Source organism: Eschrichtius robustus, chromosome 6, assembly GCF_028021215.1.
Source record: "Eschrichtius robustus isolate mEscRob2 chromosome 6, mEscRob2.pri, whole genome shotgun sequence".
Taxonomy (NCBI): domain Eukaryota; kingdom Metazoa; phylum Chordata; class Mammalia; order Artiodactyla; family Eschrichtiidae; genus Eschrichtius; species Eschrichtius robustus.
The window spans coordinates 62,850,430-62,877,914 of record NC_090829.1 but is presented as its reverse complement, the minus strand read 5'-3'; the positions used below and the strand labels follow the sequence as shown (position 1 = coordinate 62,877,914).

General features: G+C 36.7%; 1 protein-coding gene across 7 annotated transcripts in view; it reads right to left on the bottom strand.

The window, feature by feature from the left end:
* YEATS2 (YEATS domain containing 2) overlaps positions 1–27,485 on the bottom strand; it is a 107,421-nt gene that overhangs the window by 28,155 nt on the left and 51,781 nt on the right. For 4 of the 7 annotated variants that reach the window (XR_011074290.1, XM_068546319.1, XM_068546324.1 and 1 more), the window contains exons 8-16: positions 20,684–20,795; positions 17,152–17,196; positions 14,721–14,901; positions 13,483–13,725; positions 11,853–12,011; positions 10,222–10,325; positions 8,755–8,862; positions 8,094–8,276; positions 814–1,072 (exon numbers count right to left, since the gene is read on the bottom strand). Coding sequence is in view for 6 of the 7 variants with exons in the window: in XM_068546319.1 (XP_068402420.1) it covers positions 814–1,072; positions 8,094–8,276; positions 8,755–8,862; positions 10,222–10,325; positions 11,853–12,011; positions 13,483–13,725; positions 14,721–14,901; positions 17,152–17,196; positions 20,684–20,795 (1,394 nt within the window). In the remaining variant the exon portion in view is untranslated. The remainder of the gene's footprint in view (positions 1–813; positions 1,073–8,093; positions 8,277–8,754; positions 8,863–10,221; positions 10,326–11,852; positions 12,012–13,482; positions 13,726–14,720; positions 14,902–17,151; positions 17,197–20,683; positions 20,796–27,485) is intronic. The other 3 variants (XM_068546320.1, XM_068546322.1, XM_068546323.1) reach the window with 2 other exon arrangements.

The following is a 27,485-nucleotide window of genomic DNA, read 5'->3' as shown; positions in this document are numbered from 1 at the left end:
GTTCTCATTTACTGAACTCCCAAGTCACTTCCCCTCATTAGCTGAAGGCGGACTCCGGACTCAAAGTATTGTGCTCTATGCTAAGGGCTGTCATTCTCAGTGACAACACTATAGATGACTTATTTAATTCTCTGCCTTCTCAGCTGCTGTATCTTCTAAACTCCAAAGATCACTTCTTCTGGTCCATCTCAAACACTCATTTTTAATGCCACAAAAGAACTTTGTCATCAGCAGCAATTCTTCACCTCTGAAATCTTTATTTTGGACCTCCACTACCCTTCTACCCTCCCAACTCACTGCTACCATTCTTTAGCCTCATCAAGACCTTTAAAAATTAGTAAATATCAAATGCCTGAGGTATATTTCTTCATGCACTCACAGAAACAACACATTAAGGACTAAAACACATTCAAAGTGTTTAAACTTTTGTTTAGTAGAGAATGCCTTAGTCAAGTATCTCAAAATGCTGCTGGCAAATGACCATACCAAGACTGTAAGTCTGAAATAGAATGCAACATGGAAATAAGGACAAATGAGAATTATTCTTCAGACTTGAAGGCAGTATCAAGAAATACCCTCTATTTTTACTATTCCTGCTCATACCCACACACGCGCACGCACAACTTAGAGCAAAAGCCTTACAGGCCTCTATGTAAAATGTTACATGAAAAAGATTAACATGTTTTTATATACTCCTTATAACATCAACACACTAGGTTTTCCTAGAGAGAACCAAATCGCAAATAAAATCACTAGCACAGAGCATTTTGGAAGGGGCTGCTGCTGAAAGGGCCCCCGATTAGTATCAGTTACCTGAACCCTGGGATCCACTCTTCTGAGGGCCAGCAGCAGTGACCTGAGCCTTGGTTAACGCTTGCACCGGCTGAGCGACAATGGTTCCTCCACCTCCACTCACAATTGCCTTGGCAACTCCTTGGGTCACAACTTGCTTTGGACCAACTGCTTTGGCGACAGACGAGCTGGCCTTGGCTACGAGGATCTGGCCACCACTGATTGCCACTGCCTGCTTCACTGCCGAAGGTAGGGTAGACCCAACTGGCACCCCAACAACCTGTTCAAAACAGAGGAGAACCCAGCAGTGCTTCTTCTCATAGTCCCTTGAGAGGTCTTAAAGCAGCACAGTCACTCTGTTCTAGCAAAGAACAAAAGCAAACCCCTAGATACAACACATGGAGTCTAATTCAATCATCTAGGAATGCTACCTATGATGTGAACAGCAGTATTTCTCACAGTCTGGATGTTATTACAATAAAATGTTACAGCTTTTGTCTTAACCCCAGCTACTATCCATAACCTATTTTAATTATAAAAAGTAATATGTGTGTTTTTTTAAAAAATACTCATCAGAAATAATCTCTTAATATTTTTAATGTAGTATTTACTTCTGATTCTTTTAAATGTACATTTTGAAACAAAGATTAGGATACATATTGTTTTATAATTTTTAAATTTAACATCATGTTACAACCATTTCCACTGTTGTTATTTTTCAAAAACATTTTGAGATGACCAAAAAATAATGTATTAGAATAGATATACCATAATCTAAGTAAATATTTCACTACTGTGTGACTATTTAGGTAATTTTAAACTTCACATTATGAAAAAACTGCAATAAACATTCTCATATATGAACTATAAACTCCACTACATACTTTTAAATATCACCTCTTCAGTAATCCCTTCTGTGTTATCCCCATCTGAGGCAATATTTCTTCATCACTAGAACATCTAACAATTCACGTCATTTATTATATGGTAAAACATGTGACACCTCTTCCAACTTATTTTTAAGAAAAGTTATCTTTTTCTATACCTTCTAATCTTTCCTTTCCTTAAAGGTAGACATTTCATTAAAAAAGAAAAAGTGTAAGCTAGAAAAACATTTTATTCAATTAAAAAAAAAAAAAGATCCCAGCACCCAAAGAATGAAAGTTAGAAATACCTAGTTCTGAAAATACCGTAAATTCTTTCAAGTAAAAGAATACTTCGGAGCTCTTTTAAAACAAGGTCAATAGTACAATGTTCAATTAGAAGAAACAACTTAATTCATGGAAAATTGGGGCAGTGTTTCACACTCCCCAATTCTTTATTTCATAAAAAGAACTTCTCACCAGAAACTAGATAAAAAGACTTTTACATTCTTTTTTAAGAATGAGAAAAGATCTGCTTTCTAAAGGCAAAAAAGATAAAGAAGAAAGTACTTTTCAACCATCAGATTGGAGGGGAAAATTTTAAAGCCTGATAATACCAAGAATTGGCTAGAGGATATGGGGAAACAGGAACTTTTGTTCACTGCTGGTAGAAAGGTAAATTTGTTCAGCCACTCCAGAGAAGTACTAGGATATCTACTAAAATTGAAAATTCACCCTCTACTGGTAGGGATATATCCCAGAGAAATCTTAGACATGTGCTCAAGGGAACATACACAGAAAGTCCAAGGTAGCATTATTTGTAATTACAAAAAATTGTAAGTAACTTTAATGTCTACAAAATGAAATATGCTTAATGTCTATAGACAGAGGAATAGATAAACTGTGGTATAAGACTGACTGATGGAATAACATTTGTTAGTTACAATGAATGAACTGGAACTATATATATATCAACATCAACAGACTTTGCAAATACAAATATTGAGTGAAAGGGGAGTTGCAGAAAAATACGAGTATAAATATCTTTTACGTAAATCTTCAAAATTCACAACACTACATGTTACTTATGGCTATTACTTACGTAATAAAAAGTATGGACTGTCAAGCTACACATCCAAATTCATGACTGTTGTTTTGGGGAAGAACAAAGTGGACTGCAACTTTATCAGTCATATATTATTTGGAGAAAAAAATGTTGAATTAAATACGAACATCTTGGGCTTCCCTGGTGGCGCAGTGGTTGACAGTCTGCCTGCCAATGCAGGGGACATGGGTTCGAGGCCTGGTCTGGGATGATCCCACATGCCGCGGAGCAACTAGGCCCGTGAGCCACAACTACTGAGCCTGTGCGTCTGGAGCCTGTGCTCCGCTACAAGAGAGGCCGCGATAGTGAGAGACCCGCGCACCGCGATGAAGAGTGGCCCCCGCTCGCCGCAACTAGAGAAAGCCCTCGCACAGAAACGAAGACCCAACACAGTCAAAAATAAATAAATAAATAAATAAAAAATATGAACATGTTAATTCACAGTGGAGGATATGTGGATACTGATTATATTATTCTCTGTATTTACTGAAATTTTAGAGTCTTCCCAAATTAAAAAATAATAGCATTACTTAAGGTAGAACAAAATGACAAACCATATAACAACTGATGAATGGGATTTTTAAGTTAAATAATCACTAAATCATACATGGTTCCTTTTCAAAGAATGTGAATATAGTAAAATACACTTGTCATGTGCTTGGATGATATGGCTGATGTAAAGAAAATGGTCCCCTAATCAATTGTTATAAACCAGTGTATCACAGAGGAAAGAGTATAGGTTTTTATAAGCAGTCAGACCTGCTTTCCCAGTTTTGCTCCATCAGTTAGTAGCTGCACAGTTATTTAACCCCTTTGAGCTTTAGCTTTAGATACCTCATCTATAAAATATCTCATAAGATCATGAGGCATAAATGAAAATAAGTTTATAAAGTGCCTAGCCAGCATGATGTACACAGTAAATGACAGCTGCAGCCAGCACAACACTTGTTACTATGAACTAAAGAATGGTGATCTATGAGACTACGTGGAGACTCAGGACAGAAAGCCAAAGGATAAACATCTGTCACTATCTTCAGCATTTGGCCAGGGCAGAGGACCTTGATCTTAAGGTCCAGTTAATCAAACAGAAATCAAAATATATAGATAACATCTCGTATTTGCTTTAAAATATTCTAGGAGGAGAAGATTAGCAAAATGCTGGTAACTGCTGAAATGGAATAATGGGCATGTAGGATTCATTACAATAGTCTCTGCACTTTTATGTAAGTTTAAGGAAGGAGGGAAAGAAAGGAAAAAACAAAACAATCAAAGAACCAATGGGTGGGGGGGAGAAATAAGTTCATCTAGAATGGAGAAGAGAAAACTCCCAGCTACCCTGCCCTGGGTAAAACAATCCCTGATGATTATCCAAATCTCTTTATTCTGACTGTATGAGCCTCATTATATAGGCAACATGGAGCGTTACTGTAGCTACAGAGCTGGGCACACTCATTCCCCCTAGAGATGTGGAGATACACAAACTCTTCTTACTAATCAAGAATTTTTCTCTGCATTGATAAAAAAAAAGTTTCTTAATCCAGAAAATTATTTTTAAGGTATGGCAGAAACTGCCAGCTGAACCCCAATATGTATTCTTTGCTTCTCTCTCATAGTAACAGAACCCCCGATTTTCAGCTAGGGACATGGCCACACAGAATACTGACTATATTTCCCAACTCCTTCACACCTAGGTCTGACATCTCATTTCTGGCTAAAGGGATGTGAACAGAAGTGATGAGTGCAAATTTTTGGCTCTGCTCTCCCCAAACCCTCTTCCCTTCCCTTTTCCTGCTGGCCAGAAATGTGAACATGGTGGCATGAGATGAAGTGGCTATCACAGCCCACAAGCTGAAAACCAAATTTTGAAAATGACAGAGCAACGAGATGGAGTCTAGATTCTTGATGACTGTGGAACCAACACACCAGGACCGCCTACCAGTCTTTTATGTGTGAGAGAAGTAAACTTATTTGAGCTCCTGGTTTGGGAATTTGTTATAGTAGTTGAACTTTTTTCTAAGACGTCTATCTTTACATTTCCTAAATATATCACACTTAATAATCCCTTGCATAAGCTAAATTACACATAATCTATTTTCATGTTCCTAAATTAATAAAGAAAGCAAAGATCTTAAAGGAAAATAATATATACATGTGATATCACTTATATGTGGAATCTAAAAAAAAATACAACAAACTAGTGAATATAACAAAAAAGAAGCAGACTCACAGATAACAGAGAACAAAATAGTGGTTATCAGTGGGGAAAGGAAAGGGAGGAGGGGCAATATAGGGGTAGGAGATTAAGAGGTACAAACTATTAGGTATAAAATAAGCTACAAGGGTATACTGTACAACACAGGGAATACAGTCAATATTTTATAAGTAGAAATGGAATGTAACCTTTAAATATTGTGAATCACTATACAGTACACTGGTAACATATAATATTATACACAAACTATACTTCAATTTAAAAAAGGAAAATGATACATACATGTACCTATTTTAATTTCTTTCCTCCAATCCCATGCATCTGACTTGCTTTTCCCTCCTTGTGCCAACCTCTATCCTCACACTCAACTGCTTCAAAATGTCCAGAATATGACACGCCTAATCCCTCCGAGAGCCAAATAAAACAAAACCATGCTGGCCACAGGAGGGCAGTTTTTACCAGCAGAGCTTGTCCACCAAGAGCAAACTGCTCACAAGATAAACAACCCCCCTTTATTCTAAAACACTGAGGAGAATGAGGAAGTCTGGCATTCTACTGGGGAAAACCCTATGCACAGCTGTCTATGACACCACAAGGAAGTCTCTTAAGTAGGACACTGTAACCCCAAATTAGTCTGGTTTTTTTTTTTAAATACATTTTGGCCTAGAACATGAAATCACCTACCAACTGTTCTCCTCTTCCCCTCCCACAGCACTGCTCTCCGCATTCCAAATTTCCTTCTAGTTTCACCTTTGTTCTGTACTGTTATAAATACTTAATTTTGATTCATGCTTTGATTTGGTGTTTCTATTCCTGCCCTCCCTGTGCCCTGTACATACCTTTGCAAGTCAGAATCTACTTTAGCAACCTGAAGGTGAGGACTCTGTATATGTGATTTTTCCCTCTAGATGCTGAAAAATACAGCCACTTACGATTTAGTTCTCAGTGACAGTCACTATTACATGGTACTCACGCATATATACATAGGACTCGTCCTCACATAACTTTAGCTGCTATCACTTATTTAGCACCTGCTCTGTACTAGGTCCTCTATATACAATGATCTCTAATTCTCCTACAGCGCTGAAAGGCAAAGGGTATTATTTCCTTTTACTAGATGAAAAAACAAGGCTGAGAGAGATAAATTTGCCCAGCTCACACAAGTAATGAGTGGCTGAGATCTGAGATGCGTAACAAGCTCATGCTCTTTTAACTACACCACACTGCTTCCTTCCCATATGAACCACCAATTCCTCAGCTGTCTCTTTTCATGTCAAAAGCAGCACCGCTCTCTACTTTTATGAAAAAGATAAGCTGTATTTCTATTGTGCCAAAGTTGTGTGGAAAGTGAAACAGTACCATTCTGTTCACACTTCTGTTTTCTGGCATACTTTCTCTGACTGCACCTCAGCAATAACCAGGGACACCCTGTACTTGCAGACAGCTCTTTATCTCAAGTCTAAAGCATGTACTAAATTTCTGGGATAGATGTCTTGTCTCATGTTCTGCTTCTCTGTAGTTTTTTCACACTCTACTGTGGCTTTTCTTATCAGGTACCTTTACACTTAAGGCATTCTAGCACAAACCCACCCATTTTCTCTTGGTCCTACCTTGCCATTAGGTAGGTGGCAATGTGACAAGAAAGCCAATACAGTTGTTCAGTATTACTGGGTGAGTAGATTTGCAAAACGCAAAAGTGGCAAAAAGCAGAAACTTTTCAGAGCTTCTGAGCATAAATAGAAATGCTATCATGATTCAAAAGCCTAAATCAGTAATACCATGTATTTCTAGGTGAAGCAAAATAGATTTTAAACAACATACAGGATGTGTCTGAGTACGAAGACCAGATGACAATAACCGATTCACGAAAGGACTTGAACAAAATGCTTAGCCCTGAAGCCAAAACAACAGAGGGAGCATCAGGAAGTAGTTGGGGGTTGCCTGTTTTAGTGATTCTGGCTATGGAAGCCCCAAAGTCAAATTTGATGCTGTAGTTCCATGGTTCCTAAATTTGCCTAATCATATGAGTCAGTAGGAGAGTTTGTTAAAAATCCAGATTCCTGGGGTCACCAAGAAGTTCTGAGATGGGGGCCTTAGTATCTATATATTTTTAATCATCAGTGGAGTCTTATGAGCAGATAAGTTTGGGAAAGTGGTTAATGAACTCTTACAGATTTTAGAACCACCTATAAGACTATGAATTTTTAACTCGATCTATATGCAGCCATCTAGACTAACCAAAATATCTAAAACCTATTTTAAAGTTGAAGAGCAAGCGCTTCACATAGTACTCTTAATAGCTTTAGGATATATCTGCCCTAAAAATAAGATAATTTAACTCTGGATGTTCTAAAAGCATGCTTAGGTTACAGACAATGGCTCACAAATTGTAATAGTTCTGGAATGGGGAATTTTGGAGTCAACTAGACCTGGGTTCAAATTCTCTGTCATTTATTAGCTGTATGCTCTCAAGGATGTTGCTAAACCTCTCAGAGCCACAATTTCCTCATTTGTAAAATAGCAGTGAAAATATCCACCTTGCAAGGTTGTTTGAGGATTACAGATAATGTACAAATAAGAGCATGATATACTTTGGCACTCCTAAGTACAACGGATGCAGGGAAACATGTATCTCTGTTTTAGAGTTCTCTCAATATGTAAATTCCCCAAACCTCCAAATTATAAAGAAAATAAACTCTCTAAAGAGCCAAGAATCATTTAACAGATCACACAGTCAAGACATCAGAGGTGCAAACTATAGCAGTCTCCTATCAGAAATAAACAGGTAAAACAGTGGACCTCGATCCTGTCAGTTAGACTTGAATCAAGTGTAAAGTTGTGTCCATGACGTCAATCATCTTCACTGCCAGAGAGATAACACGGCATCCCTTCACCTCTTGAACTGTCCCTGGGCCCTCTATAAACCATGTCCCTGCTCTTGTTAATGACTATGACAAGAACAGGTGGGTTAAACACCGACTTATCTGCTTTTCCTACAGGGCTTTCATCCACAGGTTTTCCCGGGACCATCAACACCGTCACCCTTTTCAGCACGTGTCCATTACTTAGGCAAACAACGTTCACTGACACGTTGACTTCCCCATCCTTACCCAACACAAACCTTAGAGGGCTGAATCTTTGGTGACTGGGCAGTCCCTTCTCCAGCAGTTAGGACTTGTTTTTGAGGGGACACAGCTATCATGTGACCCCCTTTCACAGTCACATACTGAGGGAGTGGTGACTGGCTGGCAGCTCCTGTTGTTGGTACATGAGAGGCTTCACCAGGTTCCTGTTTGATGATTACCTTGCAACAAACATGATAATGACAATGAATAAACAGCCCATGAAAAACGCTACTAATATTTGAATTTATTCTGTCTGCAGGAATTAATGAATGAATGAAGCCCTGTATGTAAACAATGACTCCACTAGAAGGGTAAAAATACTGCTTAAGTATAGCCCATAATAGCTATTAAAGGGACCAAAAGTAGGATGTGGACTTGATCCAGTGTATCTGCAAACCAACCTCGTCATTTGTTTTAGATATTGGTGGCAAAACGGCACCAGAAAGTTCCCATCTTGCTAGACTCCAAGGGCTGCCCTGTGAACACCACTAAATAAATGGAAGCATGTTTCAGAAGTAGGACCCAGTCTTAGAGATGAGACATACTAAAAAGTTCCATGTTGTGGGGTAGTAGCATCAATCAACTCCAACATGCCACAAAAAGATTCTGTAACAAGAGCTTATGCACTTGTGGGATAATCCTCTCACGAATACTTACTTTTGTGAAAGCTCCAAGTCCTCCAGTTATAGGTTTGGGGCTTTGAACTTTAGGGTGACTCCCAATTGGGCAAAGAGGTGGCATAGATGCGAACAAAGAATCCTCCTGCTGTGTTTGTAAAAATACATATTGTACAATTAGGATAAAGTGAGTGATTTCACTCTAGTCACATATTTAATATAAACCTGTGACATTCCCTAGCAACAAAAACAAACAAAAAGCCCAAAACTCTTTGGGGGTCTTCCGAGTCCCTATACCTGCATTTTACTATTGCTTGAAAAGACAATTCAAAGTAAGGCTATAAACTGGCAAGAGCCTACTCATCTGTGCCCACTGGAAACCGGAAAGACTCCTATCATACTACCACTAATATCTGGTTGACTCATTGGTTTCATGTCCAGTCCCCTGCCAGATGCTACTAAAGGATAGGTACTGTATTCTATTTCTTTTCTATCCCTAAAGTCTAGGCACTAAATAAACAAATGAATGTAACAGGCAGTGACAGTGTTTCAGTATACCACACCCTTGTAACAGTACTTGCAACTTGAACTGTTATCCTTACTCTGGAATAAATACCCAGGACGCAGGGGGAAATTTTTCACTAAAAATTTTAAAAACAATACAACGAAAAGAACTTGAACAATTAGCAAATACAAAGACAGCAAAGGTCAAAATTCAAAATTACTGTCATTTGTCTCTAATCCTCAAATACAAAAGGCAAGTCTCAGAGGCAATTTTCCATAAATAAATGTTGGGGGCAAGAAACAAAGTTAAGAACACTGCTTAACTATGTAATGAAAATGTCATCAACAAACATGCAAAAATACACTGGTAGAGAATTAAGACCTTCGTGGAATTCTTACAATTGAGGCATTCATAGAACACAGCGCTCACAGATTACACTGCATTAGAGAGAAACCTTGCCCTGGATCAGGAAACTACTCAATATCATCACCATTAAGTGCCTAGATATAAGAAACGCTGTGTTAGCACCAGTCATGTAACAGATGATCTTTGAATTCTCAGGAATTCTCAAACAGGAGTTTATACCTCAGAGGCTCTAGCCTTAAGGTAGCCAAGACAATAACAAATAAGCTGAATAACTAAGCCAACAGCAGTGACTGTCTCTGTGGAATAGTGAGCAGATATCTAGCACTATGATCTGAACAAGTCAGATCATATTTGGAATTGTAAATTTCAAAGGACTTCTTACCCTGAAGAAGGTGGGGAGGGGGAAAATACACTGTGGAAAGATACGAATTATTACTTTGTAAAGGAAAACGTATAACAAAGCTGTCAAAAAAAAATCATAGGTAAGGTAGGGGAGTCTGAAGTACTTACTTGATCTTTATGACACTTCTTAGCTTGAAGATTCTACTTTATGAAATCTGCATTATCACTTGCAAATTCTGGCTCAACTTGAATGTACCACATTTAGAAACTAGCAAAGTGCAATAAGAGCATTACCTTGACAGCAGATGTTACAAAACTACTTCCATGAATTTTAGGAATCGGGGAACCTGTTCCTTGGGAGGCCTGAGAGGCAGTAGAGAGCTTGCTGGTAGGACTTCCTGATAAGCAAGGTTGATTTAAAAATAAAGTATAAACAAAGTAAAATTTACAAAATGGAATTTTAAAGCCATTTTCCACCACCCTCCTCTTCTCCCCACTATTTATTGTTCACTTTGAAGGGCTGAAAACTCACAACCATGATATTATTATAGAAAAAAACACTTAAGGATTCATCCTGTGAAGCTGACCGCTTCACCAACCTACAAAGGGACAAGAAGCTAGTAAGCAAGTGTAGAAGAATAAGTAAAGTAAGTAGACATTATATATTCTGCACTTACATAGAAAGAGATACTGTAACATAATGGTGTTGGCTATTTCACAATGTGCCAAAATGTATGCATTCAACTGAATGCTACTTCCTTCAAAGTAGTTCCGCTGGAAGGTTATACCTACTCCAAAATGCTGACAACATTAAACACTTTATACTCCATCAGTACAACTGCCTTTAGGGTCTGATCAAAATAAGTCACATTATCTACAGTCAACAGCAAGTGAAGACTAAAAATGGTACTTGGTCACCTCCTCCATTTACCAAACTTGCCTGCAGAGACTTTGGCTGATTCCTAAAACTAAACATCCTCAAAAGACACCTACTTGGCATCCTTAAGTGTACTCAAAAGGGAATCTCTGAAAGTAGCATTTTTTAAAGGAGTCCCACAATTATAATCATTGTTAAAGAACATAACTTTCTAAAAAAATAGTTGGAAAGGCCCAACACACATTAATCTGTGTTAAAATCAAACATGTTAGAAAAAAATCAGTCTCATTACTTAATAGTCATTTCTCTTATTTCTTTTTTCGATATTTCTATTAGAAGTGAAAGCTACAGGAAAGTTTACACAGAGGCGCATGTGTTTAAACAGTTTAATTGAAGGGAATAAATAAAATGTTAGTGAAAGTACCTCAAAGAAACCTGAAAAGCTCTCTGTATTTATATGAGGTTATGATGATAAACACGGGGAATCCAAAGACTTCTTATTCTTCCTATTAGAGTTTTTTTTTGTTTTTAGTTTTTTGTTTTAAATAACCACAGGGTTCAGTTTCCCTCCCACATGCAAGTTTTATCTTATTCACTGAAAAGTAAAGATCACTTTTTTATTTCACTGGGGAAAAATATATATGGCTCACAAAGCTATTCTTGCTCTAAAGCTTAATTTGGAAAAGTTAATCACATTGCCTAAAAAGAATGTCTTCTAAATGAGAAAAAAATCCACTTTTTTTTTCTTTTTTAGAAAATTAATTATGGTTCACTATGAATCTTAAGAAATTAAAAAAAAAAAACTTAAGTAAATTCCTAAAAATATAACTTTTACAAGAAGTAAATCTTCCCTCAGAGAAACAGCACTGGAAAAAAAAAAAATATATATATATATGTATGTATACACACTCTTATGTATCCCCTCCTCTTGTTATGGTTGAAGATTTCATTCTCTCATTATATGGCTACTAAGTCACATTAGGATTTCACCTTTAAAAAAGATCAAATCTTGGGGATTGCACGAATATTGTTCCATTCAAACACACACCTGCAGTAGGAGTGGTGGCTCCAATAACCTGCCCTGGCTTGTCCACGATAACATAAGGATTATTAATAACAGAACTGGCAGTGCCTTGCTTCACATGGACTGGAGTGGAAGTTGGGGTTCGAGGCAATGGCGATGGACTTGGGGTTGATATAGGGGAACCTTTATTAATAAAAAAGAGAAACAAAATAAACTAAACAAAATAGATATATTCAGCCCATCTAAGAGGATGCTAAAGAAAATGGAGGAGGGGCAGGGCCACCAGTACAAAGGTGACAAGCTGGGAGAAGAGGATGGGCCTGTAAGTTTCAGGTGCTGAGAGCAGCAGCAGCTGAGGCCAGGGGTTAGTGCGTTTTACTCTCTACATCCTTATCCATGGACCAGCAGCAGCAGGCAGCCTGTTAGAAACAGATACGGAGGTCCTACCCCAGATCTACCGAATATATCAACAAAGCAGTATTTTAACAAGTACCCCAGCAGGCACATTAAAGTTCAAAACACAGTGCTTTACATAAGTGTGGAACTGCTGCATCCCCAGGTAACAACAACTTGGGCAGGTTGTTATAATACTGGTTACACTTGAAGAAACTGAAGCTAGGGAGGCAAGTGAACTGCTAGACTTAGGAACCAAGTCTTGATTTGCAATGAATTTCCAATAGGAAAATATGAAATTCATCCACCGAAACAAAAGTCTCTCTCCATACCATGTCACAGCCACAATCCAGAGATTCGTGTTCCCACAGCTCTCAGAAGTTACCGACAGATACATCATTAAACATCCTCAACCGTTATTGATCAAATCTGTTATCCATGAATTTCTCTAACCTTCAAAACAATTTATATGTTCAGCCTATTCCACCTCTGAAGCAGCAAGTTCCAAAACGCTTCTAACTGGTAGGTAAAATTATACATTCTTTACTTTTCATCAATTTCAAGGACTTGGATCATATTTCTGCTTAGCTATTTTTAGCACTGAAGACTCCCCCCACCCCCTTCATTTAAGAATTATACAGAAGTCTCCCCCTGCCTAGGTATTCTATTGACTCACTTTCATGTCTTTTCTGAGGTGGCACAGCCAAAACTATAAAGCATATTTCTACTAGAAGTTTACCTAACATAAACTGTCACGAGGCAATGGACAATTCAACCTCAGTGAAAATGAAACCTCAGAACGACCTACTGATCATAGGAATGAGTAAATTTCTAGTGTGGTTATAGAGTATAAAAGATATCTCAATCCCAAACCAACCCTTGAAGCTTAACTACAAACCAAAAGGCATCTAAATTTTTTCTATTACTAGTCACTCTGGTTTCCATATATAATTCCCAAACTTAATTCCTACCTTAGTTTCCACCATACATCCTAGCAAACAATTTACCTGTGCTGATTCTAGATGAAAATTTGACTGCTTTGAATTTTATTTCTTTCCTCATTCAAAAATTGTTTCCATACGAATGACTTTTGTTTTTGTTTTGTGACACTTTTGCTTTGCTAATCAACAGTGATTAGCTTGCTTGTTAACTAAACAAAAACCCTGCTTAGAAAAACTAAAAAAAAAAAAAAAGCCATAGTACTTTGTTTTGTCATTCCAACAATTTTTACACACACCAAATTCATATATACCATGTATACCTGAGACAATCTTGCAGCTCATGGTGATAGGCTGGAAGGATTTTCCAGGTGACTCCGGATTAGGAACCTGACTTTGTGGCACAATTTTGCAACTTGATGCTATTGGCTGAAAAGCTGAATTGCCATGAGAACAAAAGGTAACTTTCTGGGATGTTGTCATTTTGGTGGGTGTTCGTTCCAATGAAGATGGCAAAGAATAAAATGTAGTGTGTCTCTCAGCTTCAGTGTTGGCTGGGAATCCTTCTTGAAATGAAACAGGCAAGTAAGTCATCAACCACTTTGAAATCCCTCACCATTTCAAGAACCATTTAAGCCATTTACCAGTAGTAAAATAAATACAGTTGACTGGTATTTAACACTGCTTTATGTATTTTCTGGTGAAATGTAAATATCATGCCTAGAATCATGTTTCATTAAAATGCTTCTTTTAAAAAATTAGAAAACATATTAGCTAACACTACATAATAAAATTTACAAGTTCATTATATTCTCCCATTCTTTATATATGAATTGACAAACTGTTTAGAGAAGAAGAAAAACTCAAAAGAAAGCATTAGCTAAATCTAATGATGTCTTGTTTTATTAAATGCCCATAAAAAAGATGCAACTGAAACTTAAGAGAAATAAAGTTGAGATTTTTATAAAAGAACTAAAATATTAACATCACATTAAACGTAGGCTTGCAGATCAAGCTAACACCAGTTAGAATCAATTTGTATATCGTATTTGTATATGTATTTGTATAAGTTATATAAGTAAACACTTAAATACTTAATTATATACTTATATATTTACTAAATTAAAAAATGCCATAGTCAAAATACACTTGTTGATGATAAGTCTTATACTGTATTTTAAATAAGATTAGATACTAATATTTGAACTTCTTGTTCACACAATTAGGGACCAAACAAGAAAGTCTTCCTGTAACATATTAGAGGAAACCATTATATTCATCAAAGAATAAAAATGTAATGCTTTTCAGTGAGTTTTGTGTTCTATAAAATGTCGATAAAACTGCATAAAAAATTTTTTCTGAGAAGAGTAAGGGCTTGGCTATTTTCATAATAGGTCTGTGTAGAAGAGCAGCATGCCTACTTATGCAAAATTTATTTTCCATACACTCATAAGGCGCTGAAGACAGCAGTTCAACATCAAGTGATGGAAAGGAACACGCCATAATGACTGCTCTATACAAGGTAAAAATGCATTTCCATACAAGGAAAAATATATACTACCTTTCTCCACAGAGGTATCAGGTACTGGCTCATGTGACTGCTTTACTGGTGAGGATGCTTTCACAGGGGCTGGAATGGTCAAAGGCAAGGATGGTGGGGCATCTGAGATGTCTGACTCAGAGGACTGAGGATAAACGGAGTCTTCTCCAAGAGAATGCCGATGGAGCTCAACATCCACTACCTACATGATTGGGCAACAACTGGGCTCATGAATCCATCATCAACGTCACAGAAAGCCCCAAACCTGTCTCAAAACATGGTGCTCTAACAGACGTTGCAAATGATTTCTATTCATACTTCAAAGGCAATTTCAATCTCAATAACTAAAGGATTTATCCCAGAATGTAATCTAATCTGGCTTAATAGATAACTCAATGAAACCAATCATAAAATTGGGGACCTTCCATTTAGTGTTTCTGCACCTTAGAACACTCTTTCCCCTAATCTCAGCATGACTGCCTGTTTCTCACCATTAGGTCTCAATCAAATGTCACCTTCTCAGAGAGGCCTTCCCTAACCAACCTAGCTAAAGCACCCAACTTGTCCTCCGGCTACTCTCTTCTTTATAGCACTTATTTGTAAGTGAAATTATCTTATTTGCTTTTATGTTTACTATATACCTTCTCCCCACTCTCAATACAACCAAGAATAAAACTCCTTGAGAGTAGTAGCTACTCTCATTTGTTCATTTTTGTATCCTCAGTACCTGAACCAGTGCTTAGCATATAGTATGTGCTCAATAAATATCTTCTGGCATAAGACAGCACATTTCCCTAAAGAGAGTAAGGTTTAACTTAGCTAATTCTAATCATAATGGCTACTGCTGATATATCATGAATACCAAAAAAGGAGGGGGAGGATGGGGTGGGAAAACAAAGTTGAAGGTCTCATACTTCCTGATTTCAAAGTTTATTATTACAAAACTATAGTAATCAAAACAGTGTGGTACTGGCATAAAGACAGACAAAGATACCATTAGAATAGAATATACTCTCACATACATGGTCAAATTATTTTTGACAAGGGTGCCAAGACCATTGATTGGGAAAAGGACAGTTTTTTCAACAAATAGTGCTGGGAAAACTGGAGATGCACATGCATTAGAATGAAGGTGGAAGTTTACTTTACACCATATACAAAAATTAACTCAAAATGGATCAAAGACCTAAACATAACACCTAAAACAATAAAACTCTCAGAAGAAAATATAGGGGCAAAGTGTCATAACACTGAATTTGGCAATGATTTCTTGGATATGATACAAAACGTACAGATAGAAGGAAAAACAGATAAATTAGACTACATCAACATTTAAAACTTCTGTGCATCAAAGGACATGATAACAGAGTGAAAAGGCAACCCACAGAATGGGAGAAAATATCTGTAAATCATATATCTGATAAGAGATTAATCTCAAGAATATAGAGACACCTCCTAAAACTCAGCTACAAAAAACCAAACAACCCAATTCAAAAATGGACAAAGGATTTGAATTCACATTTCTCCAAAAAAGATACATAAATGGCTGATAAACACATGAAAAAATGCTCAACATCAATAATTATTACAGAAATGCATACCAAACCCACAAAGAAATACCACCTCACACTCCCTGGATAGTATCAAAAAAACAGAAAACAACAAGCACTGGCAAAGATGTGGAGAAATCGAAACCCTTACACACTGTTGGTGGGAATGTAAAATGATGCAGCTGCTATGGTAAACAGTGTGGCAGTTTCTCAAAAAATTAAAAATAGAATTACTGTATGATCCAGCAATTCCACTTCTGGGTATACACCCCAAAGTACTGAACACAGGGACTCGAACAGAGAGACCCACATTCTTAGCAGCATTATTCACAATAGCCAAAAGATGGAAGCAACTCAAGTGCTCACTGACAGATAAGTGGTTGAACAAAATGTGATGTATACGTACAACAGAATGTTACTCAGCCTTTAAAAAGGAAGGAAATTTTGATTCATGCTACAACGTGGATGAATCTTGAGAACATTATACTAAGTGAAATACGGCAGTCACACAAAAAAAAGAACACTGTATGATTCCACTTATGTGGTACCTAGAGTAGTCAAATTCAAAGAGACAGAAAATAGAAGAGAGGTTTAGGGGTTGCGGGAAGAGGGTGAGTTATTATAAATGGGTAGTTTCAGTTTTCCAAGATGAAGAGTTCTCTGGAGATGAATGGTAGTGACAGCTGCATGAAAATGTGAATATATTTAATACCACCTCACACTTTAAAATGATTAAAATGGTAAATTTTATGTATATTTTATCACAATTTAAAAATAAATAAGTAAATAAGGGGGGAGAGAAACTTTTTTTAAAATTAAGCACTTTTTTTTTTCCTAATTAAAAACAAAGATCAATTTTCATTCTACTTGTTCCCAAATAATACTGTAGGAAAATAACCTACCGTCTCTGCTCCAAGAGTCTGCAAGCCAGTATAAGTTCTGTCCAGCTATTGAAAGACAGAAGAGTATTAAGTTTCACTATGCTTACTTAAAAAGCTTAGGATACAGTCTTATCTAAAACCCCTTTCACTGCAAGTCTTCATATCATAGGATCTACTTTTTCATAACGTATAAATTCATCATGTCAATAAAAACCCTCAATTTTCTGAGAGAAGAACTGAGTAAAGTAAATAAAAACAACCTCAGACATATAGGTAGTTATAAAAACAGACTATAAAAATATACATGCAGTGTGATGACACAATTACATACTTAGGGTATATTTACTAAGCACTTGTGCAAAAAATGAATGAAAACTTAGGCAATATAGGCAATACTAATAACTACCAGTACATTAGCTTCATGGATGATTTACTTTAGAGGAGAGAAAGGAGTATAAATTGAGGGAATGTTAATAATATAAACAAAAAAGTTTACAATTACATACAAAGAGGTTAGGTTCTTATTCTTATACTTTAATTTATATTTAAAATTAAAATTTAAAAAAAGGATTTGTGGCAGCTTACCATATAAATCTTATACAGTAAGATCAATAGGTAAAAATGGCTAAGTTGGGTAGAAAGGAAAGAAAAGGAAAGGAAAGATGGGGGAAAAAATGAAGCCAGGGATAAGTTAGTAAATAGAAAATTCTAAAGGCTTGCAAGAAGTAGATTTCAGTCTGGCTGAGTTCCTTAGCAGCCAACACAGAGAAGTCAACTCAGTCATGAGACCTAGTGTTCATAATAGAAAAGGCAATAGAGGGTAGATTTATAGTAGCCCCATGGAAGAGATCTGGAGTTTTAACATTTAAACCTTCGCCAACAGTATGACTGTTAAAAAGATATGGGCAATTTTAAGGCTACATCCATTTTGCATATCCTTCAGAGCATAGATCCAGAGCATAGATTAAGCCTCTGTAATCTGCACTGGCCTATGTTTTATTCTTGGGACCACATTTTGAGAGAGACACTGATAGAACTATTATCAAAATGACAAGAGAAACTGGAAAGAAAGCACAGCATACAAGAAATGTTACAAGAACAGGTTTTGGCTGAGGAAGAAATGATTTAAGGAGAGACACAAACGCTATCATTAAACATTTTTAGAGTTCTTACAAAACAAAACAAAGTCCTGTTCTGTACTATTCCAGAAATCAAACTAGGATAAATGAGATCAAGCTTAGAAGGGGTGGTGGGGGAGGAACGGGTGGCAGTTTTAGGTAAATTTATGAAAGAAGCTTCTAAAAGTTTATTTACTAAATGGATAAACGGATTGTTTTGGGAATTACTGTGCTCCAGTGATGGTTGAGGAGAGGTTAGATGACTACCTGTCAGGGATGCAGATATGTGAATTTCATCCCAGAAACTTTAAATTTTATTGAACTCTTAACACTGAGTATTTAGTATATAATGTAATTATTACAGTATCAAATATAGATTGTTATGTACTACAGAATTTCAGAATACAGAGAGATCGCTATGGACTTTAATAGCCAGGAAAAGCTACACAGGAACATGAAGAATGGAAAGAATACACACAGGCATTCGAGGAGGCGAGAGCATAAAAGAAGACTTAAGAGACGGCCTAAGGCATTTCTGGGACATGAACAGACTGACCTGGCTGGAGTAGGATGTTCAGGCAGGGGATTAGTGTGAGATAATTTAGGGTAAGTATGTCAAGTCAAAATGTGAAGAGCCTGGAATAGTAGGCAGGGGAGTCTGAACCTGAGTAACAGGAATTCAATCAAAGCTTCTCAGAGAGGAACAACATAATGGTTCTCCTGTTTTAGGAAGACTAATCTGATGGCGGTGTACAGAATGGACTGAGGGGAAAGAAGACAGATTAGCATTAAAGAAGCTAATCAGGAGACAGAGTATAATAATAGCCTACTAAGAGTGGAAAGGGCGAAGGGTAGTCTATAAGAAAAATTATGAAGAAAGAGTAATGGTCTGCAAGTGAACAAATATTTAGAACTCAGAGGGAAGAATCAAAGATGGTTCTGAGAGTTAACAAAGAAATTGCAGGAAAAATGATACTCCATAATAAATAAAGATCAGTGGTCACAACAGAGGTGCTTAAGTTCTCAAGGCCAATCAACACGTAATAAATAGTAAAATTAAGGAAAATCTGGTAAGAAATACTTTTAAAACTGTCTCAATCATTCACCAGGAACTCTAAGTGATAAGGACAATAAAATATGTATAAAAACTATGTAAACAATTCCCTTTATTTTAGGGATTAGGGTTGGGCCCAGTGCAATATAAGATGGTATGTACAGTGCTTAAAATAAGTTAAGAGGAAAGCAAAACTATTTCACACCTTCCTCTAAGTAAGTGGGAACATATCCTGCCCCTCCGAACAAAGTGGCTACATGTTCTTTATTTGGTTTCAGTTCTTCTCTGAGGTTATAAGGCAATCTTGTTTTACAGTAATCTCTAGAAAATAACTTAAACATGAAGTTAAGTAGTGCTGTTTACCAACAATGGAGGACAAATCTCAGGCGGCCTTAAGGTTGAAAAAGGTACGTTTGTGGAACAAAGGGAACAAAACAGGAATTCTGAAAATGTACTCAGATTCACCTGGGGACAATTAATGGGAATAATGTGGTAAATCACAAAGTAAGGGCGCTTTGGGAGAAGTTCAATATTAGGATTATATTTTACGGAGAGAAAATGTACACGAGGTTATTACTACAGAGAGGGATGTGGGGCACTTTAAAAAAATGGTCTGTGTTCCAACCAGGAAAGTTAAATGTTTATTATATAAAATTGAAAAAGAAAAACACACACATGCACACACAGAAAAAAGGGGCAGGAGAAACTGCCCACAATGTCGTTACTTCAATTACTCCAACTTTTTAGGGTATTTCTTTTGTGTCTTTTCTACCTATTTAAAATCTCGGTTGACCTCATACTATATACATAGTTTTATACTCTATGCTTTTCATTTACTATAATGGTAGTTTTTCCCATGTATAAAAAACACTTTTTAAAATAAAATTTGTAATGGTTACATAATAAACCATCTGGATATATCAGTTAAGGATTTCAAAAGTATTACAACCTTCCACAGTACTTAATATTTCCTAAAATATGTTCACTTCTATCTTTATCCTTAAGAGATAAATAGACAAGGCTTATTATTTGTGCCTCTTTTTACAGAAAATTAAAATGTAAAAAGTAAAATACAGATTAAAAAGAAAAAGATTTCATTTACTTGTTAGCCCCAGGTAACACAGTACCAGTGATCTCTGATCAGAGATTCTTCTGATTATCTGACCAGTTCATCTTTTTAAAGAATATACATTCTGCTGTAAAGTGAGCCCTTCCCCAGCTTTCAGAAGGCAAGTGTTGTAGCAGTAAGCAAAACACACTCAAAAAGATTTACCCTGCTCCCACTATCCATGGCCACTTCTCTCAGAGGCCTAACCCACCACTTCAAGTGGAGGTGAAAAAAGATACTTCATTTCTGGGGAGCAATGTTTTGTTACAATACCTTCAGATTATGTATGATATCTATCCGCTTGTTCTGGCTGTCCTTAAAGTGAACTTGAACTCTGACAGGAAACTCACCCCAGCCTCTTCTGGTCAAGTGAAAAGGAGGCTCTCTAGGGAAAAGCAGATATTAATATATTAGTCCATGTTCACTCTCTCATTCTAGAAAGAATAGTTTTCCCATAATGGCTAAGTTAGAACTTCACATGTTTCTAATAATTATTTAGATTTCCTCACTTGATGCTAAATCAATATGCTGAATTTTGCTAAAATGCTAAATCATAAAAAATTCAACTCAAACCTACATTAAACTTTCAACTACTGAATACTTAGAGCTAAGACACTTATACCATACAATCCAGTGTCATTATTTTCACAGACAGGGAACTAAGGTGATTTGATGGATGTTGCAGTATTAAAGCTTGATTGCTACTTGATAGACATAGGCTGTGAGGTACGTTCCCTACCCCAAGACAATCATTTATTCCTCCACTCTGGCAAAAACAAAATAAATCATGAATGCTCAATCTGAAAGTGACAATTTATTTGAAACTATCTACTAAGAAGACTTAACAAATTATATAGGACTTTATATAATTTTAGTGAATAGAGAGGAATGTGTGTGAATGCTAATTGGACTAGAGAATCTTCAGCAGTCAAAATGTAATTTGTGAAGGGAATAAAAAGGAAGATTGATGAGAAAAAGACTGGCATGCTGTTGATAATTGGTGTTGGGTACGTGAGGATTCAATATACTCTACTTTGTACTGGGTGGGCCAAAAGGTACGTTCATTTTTTTCAGTAAGTTCGCTCTAGTAGCGCTTAGTTGTCTTTAACTTCATTTGAAACAATTTTGTTAGATTGTATTGTGACAGCTGTCATATCAGCGTGCATTTAAAAAAGAACTTATCAAAAACTGGTGAATTTTTGTGTAGCCATTTTAATACTGAAGATGGAAGAAAAAAGGAACATTTTTGGCATATTATGCTTTATTATTTCAAGAAAGATAAAAATGCAACTGAAATGCAAAAAAAGATTTGTGCAGTGTATGGAGAAGGTGCTGTGACTGATCAAAATGTGTCAAAAGTGGTTTACAAAAGTTTTGTGCTGGAAATTTCTCGCTGGACGATGCTCCACTGTTGGGTAGACCAGTTGACGTTGACAGTGATCAAATCGAGACATTAATTGAGAACAACCAATGTTATACCACGTGGGAGATAGCCGGCATACTCAAAATATCCAAATCAAGCACTGAAAATCATTTGCACCAGCTAGGTTATGTTAATCACTTTGATATTTGGGTTCTACATAAGCAAAAAAACCTTCTTGACCATGTATTTCCGCATGCGATTCTCTACTGAAACATAATGAAAACAGTCTGTTTTTAAAACAAATTGTGACGGGCGATGAAAAGTGGATACTGTACAATAATGTGGAATGGAAGCTTTGCCTGTGGGGCAAGCGAAATGAACCACCACCGACCACATCAAAGGCCGGTCTTCATCCAAAGAAGGTGATGTTGTGTACATGGTTAGACTAGAAGGGAGTCCTCTATTATGAGCGCCTTCTGGAAAACAAAACGATTATTTCCAACAAGTACTGCTCACAATTAGACCAACTGAAAGCAGCGCTCGACCAAAAGCGTCCGGAATTAGTCAACAGAAAACACATAACCTTCTTCCATCAGGATACCACAGGACCGCATGTTTCTTTGATGACCAGGCGAAAACTGTTACAGCTTGGCTGGGAAGTTCTGATTCATCCGCCGTATTCACGAGACATTGCACCTTTGGATTTCCATTTATTTCAGTCTTTACAGAATTCGCTTAATGGAAAAAATTTCAATTCCCTGTAAGACTGTAAAAGGTACCTAGAACAGTTCTTTGCTCAAAAAGATAAAAAGTTTTGGAAAGATGGAATTATGAAGTTGCCTGAAAAACGGCAGAAGGTAGTGGAACAAAACGGTGAATCCACTGTTCAATAAAGTTCTTGGTGAAAATGAAAAATGTGTCTTTTATTTTTACTTAAAAAACCAAAGGACCTTTTTAGCCAACCCAATATAGGTCTGGAATTTTCCAGAATAAAAAGTTTAAAAATTTAATTGAGACCTTCATGTACTCAAGAATAATATGGTTTAAGTTAATGGGGGAAAGAGAGAGTGCTTTAAAATGAAAATGTTCATTATGAATCAATGGCTTGGAATTCCTGTAATGAGAGAGAATGCCAGGATTGCAGGGAGAAAGGACTGTCAGTGGGATGTGCTTTTGGAAAACTAAGGAGGGACATGAATTCAGTAAGGGCAGAGTCCAAGAACACAACCTGAAAGGAGTCTAGGAACTGATATGAATCATCAGGCACAAAACCAGAGGCTACCAGGTGAGCCCAAAGCAGGAAAAATCCCTGAGTATGAGAGCAGCCTGGAAAGTAGAGGAAGCAACAGCTGTATTATAAACTAGAGAAAAGAAAGCAAAGAAACACAGTGCCCTGGATGGAAGAAACCAGCTGAGTTAGTAAGAGAAGTAGCCATGATGTCAGCATAGGTTCAGACAGCAATAAAGACAGGCTTGGGGTCAAATGAGAAGGCTGACTTGAGACAGCAGCTTGAAAAGGAATCCAAAGCCAGAGATACAGTGGGGCCTACAGACATGGTGGACTTAAGAAGAATAATTAAGGGAAATTCTACTGATGACAAGTTTAGTCACTTAAATTCCGGTAAAGCTAAGTGGATGGCCCAAATTCATTTTGCAATATTCGTCAATCTCATGGTTTGTATGCTGAATTTCTCTTACAAAGGATATAGTAAATCAGCTGTGCTCCTCAATTTGTGTACGTAGGCTAAACTCTAGTGAATGGACAGGAAGGACTGCTGCCAGGGAAGACAGAAGACAGACAAATCAGGAAAAAGGAACAATGCTTTTTCACAGGAAATTCCTCCCTAACCATATTTTTGGAAACAAAAAAGGAATCCAAGACCTACCAACAGATAAGACAGCTACAGAAATGTTATACTTCAAAAGACATATGTATTTCACACAAAAAGGGACTGCTTCCCCTAAATAGACTTCTATATTTCTAGATTCCTCATAGAGGGTGAAATGTATCAATAACCAAGAAGACAACCCACAGAATACTAGGCTTTAAAAATGGCTTTCCTAAAAATACAGAATGAAGCACAATTCCTTGCCCAAATAATTCAAATGGGCAACCAGTCTTTTAGGATCACTTCTAGTGACCCAGAATTCATTACCTTAATAACACTCTCTATCACATTTCTAAAGAGCTCTGTTATAAAAATATTTCATCTTCCTCCTGCATGTTACTTCTAGTATGCCTTCTGCAATCACAAATTCCTCCTCCACATGACCTTCAAAAAAACTCAAACATTCCACTAAGTTCTCTTCTTTTCAGGGTAAACACACTCTGTTCCTTATAACAGCAGCAGAAGCAAACACTTATATTGTTTACTATGATCCTACCACTGTTCTAAGCCCTTTATATCTATTAACTTATCTAATTTTTGAATCACAATATGAAATATCCCCTCTGAGACACAGTGAGGCTAAATAACTAGCCCAAGGTCATGCAGCAAATAAGTAGTGGATCTGAGATTTAAACTCCAGGGCCCATGCTTATTTTTTTTAATGATACAAACGTTTTGAAGAGGCTCACTAGGACATTCCCTTGTGGGCCGAGCACACTCTAGCCTCTCACGCACCAAGGGCAGGAATATTCTACTGACACAGTAACCATGTGTTCTTCATCTCTGCAATCCCTGTATCAAGTCCTGAGCCTAGCATACATTTAGTGACTATCTTGTGCCTAAAAGCAAAGTTTACAGTCACAGCTTTTAAGAAGCTGGCTAAGGAATAACTGAACCAAATGGAAAACAGATGGTCTATAAGAACAGAATCTACTTATGCTCTTCATCAGGTAATGTGCTCTGACGAGACTCAGAGTGCACGATGAACACACATGTGCTTTGGTCCAGAGATAAAGATTATCCCCAAGTTTCAAGGCAGCTGAAAAGATCTCGCCTACTCATCACATTACTTTAGATACTTGACACAAGAAACATCTTAAAAGTCTTGTAAAGAACACAGTTATAATTAAATCTAGGACACATGTTAATGTTCTGTCCTACCTGAAATTTAAAGTTTAGCTCTAAGAAGAATATTTTAAGAATACAGACAAACCAGAGTGTGTCAGAGAATACAACCTGGATGGCAGAGGAACATAAAACAAAGTCACACGAATGACAACTGAAACAAATGTGGATATTTGGCTTGGAGGAGAATAGAAGAGACCTAACAGTTGCTTTCAAAATATTTGAACAACAGCTACATGGAAAAGGGACTACACTGATTCTGTGTGGTGTTACAAAACAAACGGGAAGTGTACTGTTTAGAAGTTAAAGGAAGTTAGGTCTCTGCTCAATATAATTAAAAACTTCCAAACAAACACAGCCACCTACAAATGGAATGGCTCATATCATGAATTCAATAATTCACTCAACAAGAAATGACATTTACTACATGCTGGACACTGTGCTAGATCACAGGGAGAGAAAGAATTAAGAAAAGGCCCCAAACATCGAGAAGTTCTAAATCTAGTAAGGGAGACATACATGTAAATTAATAAGTGTAATAATAAACTTATATACATTACTTGCTACAAAAACACAGAGATGTGGTTAATCATTAACAAATTATTTCTCAGGAGTTTTAAACACCAGAAGCATACAAGCAAGGATCTCTTTTAAAATACTATTTAAAAATCATAACCCAGTAGCTAATAAAGTATGGGAAAGTATGCTCTTGGGAAAGGTATGTAGTAATGGCGCAATTCACAAGCTGTGAAAAACTAACTGGTCAGATATACCACCACAGCCAGTTATGCAATACTGTCAGAGTGGCATGGACCAGACAGAAAATAATTGTCAGAGGCTATTTCCATGATGTGAAGCCTCATAAATTTCAGAAAATAAAGTTCATTTACTATTAACAGAAGATACTCCAGATGTATAAGATGAGAGAGAAATTTGAAGAGGAGCTATATGTATGATCTTTTCCTTGGATTTCCTCAGACTGTTACAATACAACCTGATAAGTGTGATTTGCCACCTTTACCTGCAGATTAGTAAAGATTTCTTAATAAATACAATTTCATATAGTACTGCATGATATATTCTAAAACTTAAAGGAACTCAGTGTGTTTCACAAATTCCAATTCCTGGGATGAGAACTGAGAAATAAAATAGGCATTGATTTGCATCATTAAGTATTAGGGTTTTATGTAATGAGTTTTTAATCCCATTTTTGGTAAATCAGATGTTTATCATCAATAAAAAATATGATTAATACATTTTAACTGATTCACATGCTTTATATTAAATAAAATGTTTTCCTAAAACAGTATTTTTGTTGCTGTTTTTACTACATAAAGGAATTTCTTGCTGGTCTGGACATTAAAACATATATTCTTTTTATTATTTATATTTTTACAGACAAAGCACTTTTTAAACTCATCTACTATTTCTTACCAAACTCACTAAAATATGTGTATTAAAATACTGGACTTATCTGGAGTCAGTATATCTAAACTCAGAAAATACTGTTACCCTGTAAGCTATCTTAAACTATAAAATATTGTTACTATCCCAAGAATTCAAGTAAACAATCATTTACTGTATTTTAACCCCTGTAAGAAAGTAGAGCAAAGAAGGATTCACTGAGAAAGTAACCTGAGTTATGTCTTCAAGCATAAACAGCAGACCTTAAGAAAGACAGTGTGTGCGTGTACATATGCATATGTGCATGTGTGTGTAAGTGAAGAAGACAGACAACAGGAAGATGGTATTCCTAGCAAAGAAAACAAGTCTAGGTCACCAGTGGAATTCCAGGTGAGGCTAGATGAGCTGTATTGAGTATTTCTGAAAGATTTCATGAATCAGGTATAGACTGAAACAAAATCACAGACAAGGCCTTCTCAATACTAATGTTTGAGAGCCTAAGAATGTAATTGCTCCTCTATCAAACTCTACCATTAGAAAAAAAACAGAGTATCAACACTTTTCTGAGGTTCTATCCAGTGAAATATGTCAAGAAAATAAAGGAAGTTTTATCAACATTAAAAGAAAAAAATCTTGTTTACACTGATTGATTCTCCAGGATAGACAAGACAGAAAGATTCAATATCATAAAAAGTGTGAAAATTAATCATTAGTTCAATGCAATTTCAATCCATAACTTGACAGAGATTCTAAACTAATCTGGAACAACATATATACTCAAGAATGACCAAGACAAAAACTGCAGAATAATAATAATCAGGGGAACATACTCTACCCGACGTCAGAATATACTATAAAGCAAAACAATTAAAATAGTATAGGGACTTCCCTGGTGGCGTAGTGGTTAAGAACTGCCTGCCAATGCAGGGGACACAGGTTTCAGCCCTGGTCCGGGAAGATCCCACATGCCGCAGAGCAACTAAGCCCATGCGTCACAACTACTGAGCCTGTGCTCTAGAGCCCACGAGCCACAACTACTGAGCCCCCGTGCCTAGAACCCATGCTCCGCGACAAGAGAAGCCACCGCAATGAGAAGCCCACACACCGCACCGCAATGAAGAGTGGACCCAGCTCACCACAACTAGAGAAAGCCCGCACACGGCAACGAAGACCCAACACAGCCAAAAATAAATAAATTAATTAATTAATTTAAAAAAATAGTATAATACTAGTACAGGAATCAAAATCATTAACAGAATGTAGCATCAGATCCATGTTTATGTCAGAATTTAGT